General features: G+C 39.5%; 1 protein-coding gene across 1 annotated transcript; it reads right to left on the bottom strand.

Moving 5' to 3' along the window:
• Positions 1-2,056: 2,056 nt before the first annotated feature.
• LOC139876093 (uncharacterized) lies at positions 2,057-2,937 on the bottom strand. The gene is made up of 2 exons (XM_071863393.1): positions 2,889-2,937; positions 2,057-2,802 (listed from the first exon to the last, which is right to left on the bottom strand). Exons 1-2 carry the CDS (start codon positions 2,935-2,937, stop codon positions 2,057-2,059), a joined length of 795 nt encoding a protein of 264 aa, XP_071719494.1.
• Between the last annotated feature and the right edge of the window lie 13,387 nt (positions 2,938-16,324).

Here is a 16,324-nt window from a genome sequence, read left to right as displayed (position 1 = left end):
ATAGGAAGGAGACAAAAACAAATGTATGTATATAAGTCTAAGGGAAGTCCCTCTAATACCAATTGGTTTTAGAAAAGGATGGACTCTTGGGCTTATATTACAGGACATTGTGTTTAGGCTATGCGATCTTACAAATGGCATCAGAGCTAGGCTATAGCCCGATGTTGTGAACGATGCAGTGGTGGCGCACCCCTAAGCGCACGGTGCGACATGGCACACCCCTCAGTTTGCCAACGATAATGGAGCCATGGTGCCTTATATCGAAAGTCTTCCTTCCCAAGGCGTGGAAGTGGGGCGTGTCCCGATGGTGAAAGAAAAGTGAAAGAAAGAGATCGGCGGTATAAGAGGCATGTCCCGGTAGTGAAAGAAAAGTGAAAGAAAAGAGACCGGTGATATAAGATGGCGGGAGTATCGTTGAAGGGGAGGCTCGGTGATGTGGTCTTCGGATTGAGGGGAGGATTGTTGGGGTGCAAACCTATCCCACATAGGAAGGAGACAAAAACAAATGTATGTATATAAGTCTAAGGGGAAGTCCTTCTAATACCAATTGGTTTTAGAAACGGATGGACTTTTGGCTTATATTACAGGACATTGTGTTTAGGCTATGCGATCTTACATGAAATGGGTCATGGGTTAAACAAGTTTAAGCTACACTCAGGCTTGACGTGTAAACAAGCTGGAAATCAAGGCAGTTGTCATTTCAATAATCAAGAGTTCCTAATTTTTTGAAAAGGTACCCTCTCAGCTTATTTATTTAGAAGCTAAGTGGTACGAAGGTTTCCAATTTTAAGAGAATTCACGCCAAGAAAACGGATCCTGCCGTAGGTGCCTCTACATGAGCTTCGGGTAATCAAAAACTGGTACCATAGGCGAAAGATGTGAAAAAAGCAATAACAAAACACCTACGGTGACATGGTGGTGCGATGGAGACGATGTACGGTGACTCGGTGGTGGCGATGGAGATGATGTATGGTGGCGGTGGGGACGATGAATGGTGGCGATAGAGTCACTTAAAAATCGCCAGAACAGGTGGGAAGCAAAAGGGGAAAATGTGAGTCGGAAGGGAAGAAAGCTATTATATACAACCGTGTTTAATTACTAAAATACCCTTTTAGAATTTAATATTATGGTGAACAGTTTAGTAATGTTCTAATGATATAATTAAAATTGTTTTTCTTTAATAAAAATGATACTCCATAAATGTAATCCTTATGATGGAAACAAGTTATGATTTCAATAAAGAAGTAATGCACTTGCTCAATTACCATAGACAATTTAAAACTTATTACTTAAACATAACCATTGACCACCAAACTATTGGTTGAGTGGTAAAAAGCCCTCAGTTGGTTGTGAGCATGTATCCTTGAAAAAATTGGTGCAGGTTCAAATCTTGGTGAGGGAGTTTTCTCCAAAGTTGTGCCTCTGGTATCCTTCATTCTGTGCGGGCCAATCAGTTAACTTAAAGCATTTCGGGTACGATTTTCGCGATGAATGCGAGTAGTTTCTTCCTAACGGGTGCGTGAGTGGTAAATGAGAGGATTCTATGTCGAAATTACCGTTCTAAAAAAATTAAACATAACCATTAACCATCTAACAACAAAGCAGCACCCACATACTGAGCCAAATGTTGACTCTTTTTCTCGCTAGCTTCGACGACTTCCTTTACGAGACTGATGGTTGAGACCTTACACTTCACTTTACCAAATTGACCAGTTCCTCTAACCGATCCACGTTTTGGCCAACCCAGGAAGATGGGTTGGACGAAAATAGCCATTGAGGGTATGAACGACTTTGATAACGTCCGACCATTGAGGGTGAGTGTATTTGGGAGCTTATTTGGGAACCTTACATAGAACTCTTTTTACCAGGAGCATCTAACTATTTTTTTGAGAAGCAGCAAAATTTTTATTATAAACAAAACATAAGAAACACCACAACCCATATATCTTGTACATAAATCTGAACACGAGAGAACTATGTATATACTAATTACAATCTATACAACACAAATAGCTCGATTTGAAACTACAGACTCGAAATAGCAGAAAGAAAGACATTAGCCCACCCCTACTCGAGTTGAAGTACTGACACAACACGAAGCAGGATCAATAAGCCATGTATGCCAATCAAATTTATATTTCTTTGATCTCGCAGTGAACCACTCGTAACTTTTGCATTGGATTTCGTTGAATAACATAACACTAGTAGACGAGTGTTTACCGAAAACCTTATTATTGCGATTCTTCCATATAAAGTAGCTTGAAACCCACTTAACCGCTTGCCATACCACACTTTTATGGATCGAACTTGAGTATGGCCTTGTATCTTTAAAGACTTCATCTATGGAAAAGTCAATTATATTACCTAACTTCCACCAATTGAAAACCCTCGCCCAAACCTCCGAATCAAACTTGCAAAATATAATATCATGTTCCACTGTTTCTAGATCTTCATCGCACATTGGACACCTCACCGAGTCGAGATCAATGGACTTTTTGTCAAGTTCGACTCGGGTTGGAATCCTTTTCGGAACCGTTCTCCAAACAAATATTTCAAGTTTCTTTGGGACAAGCTTATTACGAAGAGTTTCATAATCACAAAAGGAGTTGTGAAGTAGCTTTTCGTCGATGAGCTCAGCCATCACACAACATTTGAACACCCCATTACCATCCCATTGCCATTTCCAACTGTCATGCTCACTGTTCCCGTATTTAGCCGATAGCAGCAGGCTTTGAAGCTGCAAAAGTTCATCCTTCCCTCTTCCGAAAATCGACCTTTTCCTTTGCCATGAGAACGAGATACCTGATTCATTTTTTCACATCCTATCACCCACACATGCTTCCTTAATTGACTCGAGTTGAAACAACCTTGGGAATAAATCTTTTAACCTGTGATCACCAAGCCAAAGATCCATTCAAAAAAGTCTATTCCTACCATTTCCAATCTTTTTCACAAATGAATGATTGAGGTTTAAAACCAAGAGTAAAAAGAGTTGATCCTACTTGGATGATGGAGGACCAAATAGAACCCAAACAAAAGTTGGACGATAAAACCAAACCTCCTTCTCGCCTATAAATACTTTTGATAATTTTAACCTATAAAGCCCCATTTTCCACCTGAAAACACCACCACCATTTGCTAAGAAGCGCCAAATTTTTAGCTTTTAAAGACCTAATATTTTAACCCCCCGCCCCGTAAGTGATCCGTTACGAGATTAAGCGTAATGATATAAATATCTCAGTGTTTGTAGTATTTGACTTGTATGGAAGAAAGTAAATATGACAAACACAATTTGGGAATAGAAGTTTTATTAATTCTTCTCTCTTCAATTACATGCGAATGACATACGGTAATTAAAGGCTATGTTCCCCCTCTCTCAATCTACTACATATATATTTATATATTGATATTGATAGTAAAAAGAGGCCACTAGCTCTCCACTACTCCTATACATAAAAATAGGATAATGGGCAATATGGTAACCACATCCAATTCCCACGTTTTGCAAGCATGCGACTAGACCTGGTCTTCCATAACTCTCGGAGAAGGTAACTGATCATGCCTCCCCTTCTCCGGCAAGCTCAACTCCTGATGAGCTTAGAATGTTAAATGAGGGAAACGTGCCTTAGCAACATCCTCAGATAACCCTTTTGTTGCACTTGGTAATTGTCCTTTAAGCCCGGTACAAAATGCACGTCGTCGACGTTTAGAACTTGACTTACACTTTACAATCATATCCTCTGGTAATTTTTTTGACAATTCCTTTTCTTGGTCAGTCACCAAGTCTTCAACAGTTGGTAGGGAACTGTCGAAGATTTTCTTTAGGACACAAAACGGACCATATCGAATCGGCTTCAACTTCTTGTCATCTTTTTTTAGTCGATAGTTTCCCAAGTGTGACCAACCCATGTCTCTCTGATGGAAATTAACTTGAACCCGATGACAATCGTGCCGTTGTTTATATTTATCTTGTGACCGCTGCAGTTGCTGCTCGACATCATAATCAACCTTTTGGATGCACTCCACCAACTTGTGAGCCTTATGTATCTCAAAAGAATATTTGTTGTGACCCACTGTAGTATTGACTGAAAATTCTAAGTCATAACGACTTTGCAGCAAGAACCCAAAGCATACCTCTGCGGGTGTTTTTCTAGTCGAGCTATGCATGGTATGAGTAATATCTCGGTCAGGTGGTAAGCGAACTGCATCTTTAAAAGGAGCTAAATATCTACACACAAGGTCACTTCTCTTGTTAGTAATATCTTCACAATTGATGTTAAGTGAAGATACCTTAGCCTTTTCTTCAACTGGTGACAATATCAGTAGCACTAACCTCCTTGAAGTATTAACTAACCTACTGATTTTTCCAGCTGCTACCAACTTGTGACCATGCGATAATTTGTGGTTTCTAACCACATATTTCTTGCCATCCTTCTCAAGTTGGTACTTTTGCTCCCTCCTGAAATAAATTGCATTTCTTTCCCACAAATATGGGCTACCAAAAATCAATTGACAAATGTCTAACGGAACCACTTCACATGTGACTTCATCAATATATTGGCTAGTTATGGCAAAACGAAACTTACATTGTAAAGTGACTCGTGTGTCCGTGCCCTTTTGTAGTCAACCCAGGTCGTAAGGCTTGGGGTGTGGAGAGGTTGCTAACCCGAGTCGTTTCACAAGGTTGGACGAGATTAAATTCTTTTGGCTTCCCGTGTCAACTATGGCATCAATTAACTCTTGTTTTACTTGAAGCTTCAACGTGAATAATTCTTCCTTTTTAACGAGTTCATCAGTAGTAGCTGATGGGAAAATAATTCACAACGGGCAATCTACAAAGCGGAAACGAACCCGTTTGACAAGCATTTCCCGACCCGTATGAACCCGTGAGGAAACTAACAAACAAGCTATATCAAATCCAACCCAAATCTGTCCCAATTCAGTAGCAAATAAACTAATAACGAATAATCAAGCACACACAATACACACGAGACTTTTTACGTGGAAAACCTCTCAAAATCGAGAGTAAAAACCACGGGACTCGTAAGCCACTTAAACTTCACTATCATCAACAAGAGAGCAATACAACAATCCTTCTCTAGATCAACTAGAGGCATACAACATCATCATACTCTTGAACAACAATAATCAACAAGTATATGAAGAAATTAAAGACAAAAGACGAACAACACTACCCCAAAAAACTGCTACTGTTCCAGCAGCGAAAATACGAGCTACAGACCTTTTTAGACAAATTCAACGGTTGAAAACCTTGGCACTGATGTCAGGAAGACACAGTCCAAAATTGGAGAAGATTCAACGGTCGGATCTCCGGGGATCGTCTCTTTTCTGAGCTGCTGTACATAAAAACGGGAATTTGAGGTTTCTCTCTTTTTCTTGATTTCTTTTTGATCTCTCTCCCTCTTGATAGTCAAAGAACAGCTGCACACAACTGATTCAAATAATGCACCCAGATGTTGACCAGGTCAAACTTCATCTTGGGCCTAAATTTGTTGGGCTTGGGCTAGAGATAAGTTTCCTCATATTTGGAAACATATAATAAAACCCAACAAATCTCCCCCTTTCCAATTATGAGGAAGGAATCGCCATCCCGGCGATCGAGCAACATACCTTGAGCTTCTCACTTGCTAAAGCCTTTGTGAACATGTCGGAACCATTATCATCGGTGTGAACTTTATCAAGTTCAAACGAACCATCTTCAAGACGTTCTCTAATCCAATGATACCGCACATCTATATGTTTTGTCCGCTTATGATACATAGAATTTCTAGCCAAATGAATCGCACTCTCATTATCACAAAGAACCACATATCGTGGTTGCTTAAACCCAAGGTCTTGAAGAAACCTTTTCATCCACAATAGTTCTTTGCACGCTTCTGTTGCTGCCATATACTCAGCCTCGGTTGTAGACAATGCAACACACTTTTGTAACCTTGATTGCCATGAAACTGCTCCCCCTGCGAAAGTCATCAAATATCCAGAAGTGGATTTCATGTTATCTTTGTTTCCTGCCATATCTGAGTCTGTATAACCAACAAGCACCGGATCTGCATTTCCGAATGTGATACCTAACTTTGAAGTACCTCGTAAGTATCTCATAATCCATTTAACCGCTTCCCAATGCTTCTTACCCGGATTTGACATAAACCGACTAACAACACTTACCGCATGAGCTATTTCTGGCCTAGTACACACCATAGCATACATCAAGCTACCAACTGCTGACGCATATGGAACTATATCCATCTCCTCAACATCCTCCTTTGAAGTAGGACAATCTCTTTCTGTTAGCTTAAAGTTGTTTGTAAGAGGGGAACTAACCACTTTAGCATTCTTCATGTTGAATCTACTTAGCACCTTTTCAATGTATTGCTCTTGTGATATATGTAACGTCTTAGCACCTCTATCTCTAGAAATCCGAATGCCAAGAATCTGTTTTGCTGGCCCCAAGTCTTTCATAGCAAAAGACTTACTCAATTCTCGCTTCAACTGCGCAATTCTTTTAATATTTTTACCAACAATTAACATATCATCAACGTATAACAACAATATGATGAAATCATCATCACCAAACCTCTGAAAGAAAACACAATGATCTGAAGTTGTCTTTCGGTAGCCTTGCTTTCCTATAACCGACTCAAACTTCTTATACCACTGTCTCGGTGCTTGCTTCAACCCATATAAACTTTTCTGAAGTCTACAAACATAATTTTCTTTACCCTTAACCCGAAAACCTTCAGGTTGCAACATGTAGATTTCCTTATCCAAATCACCGTGAAGAAAAGCAGTCTTGACATCCATCTGTTCAACCTCAAGATCAAGACTAGCAGCTAATCCAAGAACCACTCGAATAGATCCCATCTTCACAACCGGTGAGAAAATCTCATCAAAATCAATACCCTTTTTCTGGCTGAATCCTTTAACGACTAACCTAGCTTTGTACCTTGGTTGTGAAGTAAGCTCATCTGTCTTCACTTTGAATACCCATTTGTTTCTCAAAGCTCTCTTGCCTTTAGGTAACTTCACCAGCTCATAAGTATTGTTCTCATGCAAGGAATTCATCTCATCTTGCATAGCTTCACCCCACTCTTTCTTATGCTCATCTTTCATTGCTTCTGAATAACATTCTGGCTCTCCCCCATCAGTAACTAATACATACTCATCAGCAGAATATCTAACAGAAGGATGACGGTCTCGGGTAGACCGCCTAAGTGGGACAAATGGGGGCACATCTGGTACTGGAATCTCTACCTGCTCCGGAGCATAATCATCATCAGTACTATGTTCATCATTATGAACATCATCTCCAACATGTTGTGGAGTAACTGGATCCAAATCAACAAGATCAGCACTAGTTTGAGGAACTGAATCTGTCTTCTCAACATCTTTTAACATCTGATCTTCTGTAAAAACAACATCTCGGCTTCGTACAAGTTTCTTCTGAACTGGATCATATAACCTGTACCCAAAATCATCTTCACCATAGCCGAGGAATACACATGGCTTAGTCTTCATATCAAGCTTTGACCTCTCATCTTTGGGAACATGAACAAAAGCTTTACATCCAAAAACTCGTAAATGACGGTAAGAAACATCTTTGCCGCTCCAAACCCTGTTAGGAACATCAAAACGCAAAGGAACACAAGGGGTTAGATTAATAATATGAACTGCCGTATTTAAAGCCTCACCCCAAAAGGAATCGGATAACCCTGCATGTGAAAGCAAACATCTAACTCTCTCAACCAAAGTTCTGTTCATCCTCTCTGCTAAGCCATTCAACTGAGGTGTCTTTGGTGGAGTCTTTTGATGCCGAATACCATTCTCCTTACAGTAAGTATCAAATCTACCAATGTATTCACCGCCATTATCAGTCCGAATACACTTGAGTTTCTTTCCCGTTTGCCTTTCAACTAGTGTATGAAATTCTTTAAACTTTTCAAATACTTGATCCTTTGACTTTAAGGTATAAACCCACACCTTCCTGGAATGATCATCGATGAATGTAACAAAGTAGGAACATCCACCAAGTGTCCTAGTCTTCATAGGCCCACAAACATCCGAATGAACTAGATCAAGTACGTTCTCCATTCGAAAAGGAGAATGACTCTTAAACGCAACTCTGGTCTGTTTCCCTGCCAAACAGTGAGAACACTTACTCAAATCAATACCACTAACACCCGACAACACATTCTTCTTGAACAAGATAGACATCCCCTTTTCACTCATGTGGTCAAGTCTTTTATGCCACAACTCAGTAGAATCAACATTGTCCACTGCGTTAACAATGTTCTGGATGATCTTCGGACGCGTGATGTATAATCTTGAGTCTTTCTTGCCTCTTCCCACTATCATAGAACCAAGAGTTAGTTTCCAAATACCATTACCAAAACCGTTATAATAACCATCATCATCAAGAATGCCTGTTGAAATAACATTAAGTCTCATATCCGGAACATGTTTTACATTATGCAAAACTAACTCCATTCCCGTGTCAAATTTCAAACAAACATCTCCAATACCAACGATCTTTGATAACCCGGCATTACCCATCCTAGCAAATCCATAGTCACCTGGAGTGTAAGATGAGAAGTGATCTCTACAAATTGCAACATGACATGTAGCACCACTATCAACAATCCAACTCGTGTCATCATGAGTAAGATTGATCATATCATAATCAATACAAACAAAGAACTCATCTGTGATAGCGTTAACTTCAACCTTATCATCATCACCACCATCACTTTTCTTTTGTTTATTCTTGTCATATGCTTTTTTCTTCTCGTTCTTTAACTTTGGACAATACCACTTTGTGTGCCCCATTTCATGACAATTATAACACTCAACATTAGCAAATTTACCTTTGCGTGAGCTGCTACGATGATTGCCTCTTTTACCCTGACCTCTACTATGACTTCTCCCCCGCGTTTCTGTGACCAAGATATCTGACTGTGAAGAGGAACCTTGTGACTTTCTTCTCATCTCTTCATTCAAAATACTACCCTTAGCCAATTCCATGGTGATAGTACCATTCGGTGCAGAGTTGGACAAAGATGTCCTAAAAGTCTCCCAAGAGTCCGGTAATGTACCAAGTAACCAGAGACCCTGAATCTCATCCTCAAACTTGATACCCATACCTGCAAGCTGATTTATAATACCCTGATATGCATTTAGGTGATCTGTAATAGGAGTCCCATCATGATACTTCAAAGCCATCATCTGCTTAATTAAGAACAACTTGTTATTCCCAGTCTTTCGTTCATATAACTGCTCAAGCTTTTTCCATAAGGCTTTAGCATCAGTCTCCCCAGTAATATGATTCACAACATTATCATCAACCCACTGCCAAATATACCCACATACTTGTCTATGCAAAATTTTCCATTGAGCATCAGATTTTTCCTCAGGTTTATCCTCAGTAAAAACAGGCAAATAATAATCTTTCACATAAAGAAGATCCTCCATTTTACCTTTCCAAACATGATAATTTGAACCATTTAAACTAATCATTTTACTTGTATTAGCTTCCATCTTTCACACAAGTCAAATCAAATAACCTAGCTCTTGATACCAATTTGATGGGAAAATAATTCACAACGGGCAATCTACAAAGCGGAAACGAACCCGTTTGACAAGCATTTCCCGACCCGTATGAACCCGTGAGGAAACTAACAAACAAGCTATATCAAATCCAACCCAAATCTGTCCCAATTCAGTAGCAAATAAACTAATAACGAATAATCAAGCACACACAATACACACGAGACTTTTTACGTGGAAAACCTCTCAAAATCGAGAGTAAAAACCACGGGACTCGTAAGCCACTTAAACTTCACTATCATCAACAAGAGAGCAATACAACAATCCTTCTCTAGATCAACTAGAGGCATACAACATCATCATACTCTTGAACAACAATAATCAACAAGTATATGAAGAAATTAAAGACAAAAGACGAACAACACTACCCCAAAAAACTGCTACTGTTCCAGCAGCGAAAATACGAGCTACAGACCTTTTTAGACGAATTCAACGGTTGAAAACCTTGGCACTGATGTCAGGAAGACACAGTCCAAAATTGGAGAAGATTCAACGGTCGGATCTCCGGGGATCGTCTCTTTTCTGAGCTGCTGTACATAAAAACGGGAATTTGAGGTTTCTCTCTTTTTCTTGATTTCTTTTTGATCTCTCTCCCTCTTGATAGTCAAAGAACAGCTGCACACAACTGATTCAAATAATGCACTCAGATGTTGACCAGGTCAAACTTCATCTTGGGCCTAAATTTGTTGGGCTTGGGCTAGAGATAAGTTTCCTCATATTTGGAAACATATAATAAAACCCAACAGTAGCTTGCTTCATCATTAAGGATAGACTCTTGTCTACCTCATCAACTGTCTCTAACTCGATTGCCCCTTGTACCTTAGTGGTTGCCGTTGTGCGTTTTCCCTTGTCCTTTGCCCATTTTTTTGGAAGGAAGGCAGGATTGGCCTTCCAACATTCTTCTTTGTCATGCCCATTGGTTTTGCAATGATCACAATACTTAGTTGAAGTGCTAGACATTTTGTATTTTTGTTTTTGGGACTCTTTCTTTGGTGAGCTGCTACTTGACTCGTCTCCATTTGCTTTGTCATCTGAACGTTGGGTTCCCACTTTGTTTTTTTGCTCTATCGCCATTGCTATACTGCTGGCCTTGGAGAGACTGGTTAGCACATGTAACTGCAATTCAGTTCGTATTTGAAGAGTGAGACCTGCAACATATTTGGTGAAACTTTCTTCATTGTCAATAGATATGCCCAGAGACACTGCTAATCTCCGAAATTCGGTTGTGTACTCTTGCACTGACTAGCCATGTTGTTGTCGCAGGTTATGCCATTGGGTCCATCGCTCTTGCGAGTAACCCATTGGATAAAATTCTTCCCGCCACAGCCAAGTAAATTCAGGCCATTTTACCTCTTCATCGTCAGTCAACGTCTTGAGGTACGAATTCCACCATGCGAGGGCATCGCTGGTCAGCTTAAGACGAGCAAATGAAACCTTTTCCACACTCCTGAATCCGTAGAGTGTGAAATACGTCTCGAGTTAGTCAATCCAGGAATCTAGCTTCTCGGCGTCTACGACTCCGTCGTAGGTAGGGATATCGATCCTTGCTTCAACCTTGAAGGGTCTGTTATTCTCCCGTCTTCTCGAGGTGCTAGTATCATTACTCTGGTCGTCCCATCGGACTCTTCCTCAATTTTCTTCTTTAAGGGTGTCACATGTGCTTTAGGTTTGGATTGTAATTGTATCAATTCCAACACTGACTCGAGTTGGGTAGTCAAACGATCGACCTTTTCCGATAACTCGTTATGGTTAGAAGATGTTCCGTCTTCATTCACCATGTTAACCGTGGAGGGTTGTTTTTGATTTATCTTTCGGTGTTGCTTCAATTCTAAGAATGGCTCACCGGATGCTTTGTAAGCAGCTTTCGTCTTCACCATGCACAGGTAGAGATCGATTAGCTCTTGATACCACTTGATCCGTTACGAGATTAAGGTTAACACGACGATCTCGTAAGGATATAAATATCTCAGTGTTTGTAGTATTTGACTTGTATGGCAGAAAGTAAATATGACAAACACAATTTGGGGATAGAAGTTTTATTAATTCTTCTCTCTTCAATTACATGCGAATGCTATACAGTAATTAAAGGCTATGTTCCCCCTCTCTCAATCTACTACATATATATTTATATTTATATAATTATATAGGATAATGGGCAATATGGTAACCACATCCAATTCCCACGTTTTGCAAGCATGCGACTAGACCTGGTCTTCCATATCTCTCGGAGAAGGTAACTGATCGGTAAGCCATATTATTGTTATCCGATCCCCCGACCCGCCCCAAAAGAACTTACGACGTAAACTCTCAAGTAGGTTGATGATACTAGAAGCGGCTCGAAATAGTGAGAAGTAGTACAACGGAAGGCTTGATAGCACAGTTTTTATTAGGATTAACCTTCCACCGAACGACATTGACCTCGTCTTTCAACCAGCAAATCTTTTAATAAATTTACCTTCCACCGATTTCCAATCGTTCGCTTTGTTCATCAGTTCGAGCCTAATATCTTAAACTCGAGCTAGGCTCGTTTGATATTATAGAAGCTCGAGCTCGAGTGGTTTATTACATAATTTTTTTTCTTAATAGTTTTTATGTAATTATATTACATACAGAGTTTGGCTTTGTATATTTTTTTGTTCACATATAATAAGATTTAATATTTGTATTTTAACTATATAATGATTTTTATGAAATTATATTATATATGATTATTTTATTATAAAATAGTAATTTAGTGTATATAAATAAAAAGCTCGTTTAGGCTCGCGAGCCTCTTCGAGCTCGAGATATGAAACTCGAGCTCGGGCTCGTTTACTAAACGAGCTTCAAAATATGTTCATACTCGGGTTCGAGCTCGTTTAGGCTCGGCTCGAATCAAGTTTTTAACAAGTCAAGCTCGATTAGCACGCGAGTAGCTCGGCTCATTTACACCGCTACTTAGTATAAGGGATGAATTTGAGACTAAACCTAAGTATTATTTAAGCAGTAAATTAATGGGGTGACTAAATGGGCTAAATTTTGAAAAACACGGGGATTATTTTGTCAATTTTGTCTAAATTATAAGTAGACATTTATTTAAATTTAATTTAATTGCATACGGAGTAGTACGTAACTCAATTTCGGAGCTTAACCCTAAAACGAAGAATACAATTTTTGATCGTTAAATCGAAGTTGGGATCAATTCAGTGAAGGGTTCGATATTGTCAGCTGCAGGTGGTATTTGAGGTATGAGTTCGATTTATAAACTACTCCGTATAATTTGATCAAGTCTGATTATTGCACTTATTGTATCGGTACTCGTATTAGTTTGGTCCAGTTAATTGTATCTTTTAGCCATGAATCGTATCTTTTAATTTAAATTGTTTTGATTAGATATTAACATCAGTGACTTGATATTGATCAATTGTTTTTTTTTTTTTTTTTTTTTTTATTTTCTCAAAAATCGACTCAATTTTTGGTGTGTTTCTGGGGAAGATATTGACCTATCTTCATCTCAAATAATAAGGATTAACGTAGTCTTTTTTAACCCACCGATTTTTAGATGATTTTAGTATTAATTCAAACTCATGTTTACTGTGTTATGAACTTGTTATTAGATGGAGCATGATCAGAAGTTGTCAATTGGTTCAACATGTGACAAACTGCCTCCTTTTTCTTGAAAATATCCATGGTTTATTCTTCAGAACCTCAAAGACGATAACAACATTGATACAGAATTTTTCTCTACACTACACAACCCGTTGATTAAATATCAATCTCAAATCCCCGAGTTTTACAGAAAACGCATCCGAGGTTGTTTCCACGGTTGGTTGATTCTATCAGACCATCCACATAATGTTTTGTGGTCTCTTTGGAACCCAATGAGTTTGAAGATTGTACGTCTTCCCCCTCTCAGTTTGAAAGATGGAGATGATGAATCGATCGCTGAATGTTTGTTAACTGCTCCTCCCGATGATCCTGATTCAGTCATTCTGTTAAGGAGATGTGATGCATCTAAATTTGTCTTTTGCAAAATAAATCGTAAAAGAAACAGGATGAGATGGACTGAAATGTCATACGCTAGTCAACTCAAGAGAATAACATCTGACGGTGAATTACTACATAGCCTAAGTTGTTGCAATGGTAAAATTTATGCCTTAAATTCCGACCGTTTTCTGGGTCCTATAGTCATACAGGTTAAGATGTTAGGAAGAGGGGATCGCCTGGACGTTAGGAGATATAAATTTGAGAGAAAAACAACTCTATTACTCACAAGAATAGATTTACATAGTATTACAAAACTCTTACAAAAAAAACTCTCAAAACTCACACACATTCTCTAGGTTATGATTACACTTCTCTGAGTGATTTAGGATGATTTACAATTGAGGTTTGCACCTCTATTTATAGTAAAAATTCTATGGCGGTGGAAGGGTGTGAACGGAGATGGTGGGCGGCCGTAATCGTGTTCATCTTTGCTTCTTCTACATGGTGTTCAAAGAAGGCTACTTTGAACATCTAGAAGGTGAGCTTCTAGATTGTAGGCTGGAAACTTTCAATTCTCCCCCTTCAGCCGAATCCACGAACATTCCAGTTATGTCTCTGCATAACTCCAACTTCTCTCGAGTCACCACCTTTGTTAACATATCCGCAGGATTCTCCTTTGTATGGATCTTCACTAGTCTCAACAGTTGTCGATTAATTACCTCGCGTATCCAATGATAGCGAATATCAATATGTTTTGTACGGGAATGGTACATGGAGTTCTTGCTCAAATCTAGAGCACTCTGACTGTCACAATGTACCCTGTACTCCTTTTGCTTGATTCCAAATTCTTGGAGATAACGCTTTAACCACAACATTTCTTTTCCAGCTTCTGCGGTAGCAATATACTCTGCTTCAGTTGTGGATAATGCAACACACTTTTGTAGTCTTGACTGCCATGAAACAGCTCCTCCTGCAAAAGTGTAAATGAATCCTGAAGTAGATTTCCTACTATCAGGATCTCCGGCCATATCCGCATCTGTATAGCCTTCCAAGATTGGATCAGCTCCCCCGTAACAAAGACATAGATTCGTTGTACCCTTAAGATATCTGAGAATCTATTTTACCGCATTCCATTGCTCTTTCCCGGGGTTCGAGAGAAAACGACTCACTGTTCCCACTGCGTGAGCAATATCGGGCCTTGTACACACCATTGCATACATCAAACTTCCAACTGCTGAAGAATATGGTACTGAAGACATCTCCCCGATCTCTTCCTTGGATGAGGGACAAGAACTCTTGCTTAACTTGAAATGGTTGGCTAATGGAATGCTAACAGGTTTGGCATTGTTCATATTGAAACGTGAAAGCACTCGTTCAATATACTTCTCTTGAGATAGCCATAACCTTTTATTCTTCCTGTCTCGGGTTATTTGCATTCCCAAAATCTGTTGAGCCTGTCCTAAGTCTTTCATGTTAAAAGACTTAGAGAGTTCCTTCTTCAGCTGGTTGATCTTCGTTGCGTCTTTCCCTACGATCAAAATATCGTCTACATATAGTAGAAGAGCAACGAAATCTCGTTCAGAAAACTTCTGAATGTAGACACACTCATCTGCTGCGGTTTTCTTGTACCCGTGACTCGCCATGCACGAGTCAAACTTCTTGTAGCACTGCCTAGGTGCCTGCTTCAAACCATACAAACTTTTCTTCAGCTTGCATACGAGGTTATCTCCTGAAACCTCAAAACCTTCCGGCTGCTCCATGTAAATTTCTTCATGTAAATCTCCATGAAGAAAAGCTGTCTTTACATCCATCTGTTCAAGCTCCAAGTTCATACTTGCGACCAATCCAAGTATGACTCTAATTGAAGTCATCTTGACTACTGGTGAAAATATCTCGTCAAAATAAATCCCTTTCTTCTGTTGGAATCCTTTGACTACAAGTCGTGCTTTGTATTTCACCACTTTTCCACTACCATCCTTTTTCAGCTTGAACACCCATTTATTTTTCAGTGCCTTCTTCCCGCGTGGAAGTTCTACAATCTCATAAGTTTGATTTTTCTGCAGAGAATCCATCTCATCCTGCATTGCGAGCAACCATTTTTCTTTATCCTTATGAGTTACTGCTTCATGAAAACTCTCCTGTTCTCCATCTTCAGTAAGTAGAAGGTACTCGGATTCTGGATATCTACTCGATGGAATCCGACCTCGTTCAGATCTACGAACTTCTGGAACATTCTGAGGAGATCCACCATCATCTTGACCTTGTGATGGTGTTGGAACGTCTGGCAGATGGGGTTGTGGCTCCCCCTGCTCAGCACCGTCATTTTCCTCATTATCTTCTACTTCTGGCATTTCTTTTTGCACTGAAAATTCATTTCTCATGAATGATTCCGTTGTTGCCTCTGGCACCTGAGCAGCAACATTTGACTTCTGAGATATTGTGGGTTTTTCAATATCTTCTATTGTCTGGCTTTCATGGAACACCACGTCCCTACTTCTGATCACCTTTTTCTCCTTTGGATCCCATAATCTGTATCCAAATTCTTCATCTCCATAGCCTATGAATATGCATGGAGTGGTCCTTGCATCCAGCTTCTGCCTGAGCTCCTTGGATACATGTGCGTACGCCAAACATCCAAATACTCTTAAGTGAGAGTATGATGGATCCTAGACCAAAGTTTCTCCGGAACTTCAAAATTCAGTGGTACTGATGGAGATCGGTTGATCAAATAACAAGC

This window comes from Rutidosis leptorrhynchoides, chromosome 11 (genome assembly GCF_046630445.1).
Source record: "Rutidosis leptorrhynchoides isolate AG116_Rl617_1_P2 chromosome 11, CSIRO_AGI_Rlap_v1, whole genome shotgun sequence".
Lineage (NCBI taxonomy): Eukaryota > Viridiplantae > Streptophyta > Magnoliopsida > Asterales > Asteraceae > Rutidosis > Rutidosis leptorrhynchoides.
This window is presented reverse-complemented; position numbering and strand designations above follow the sequence as displayed.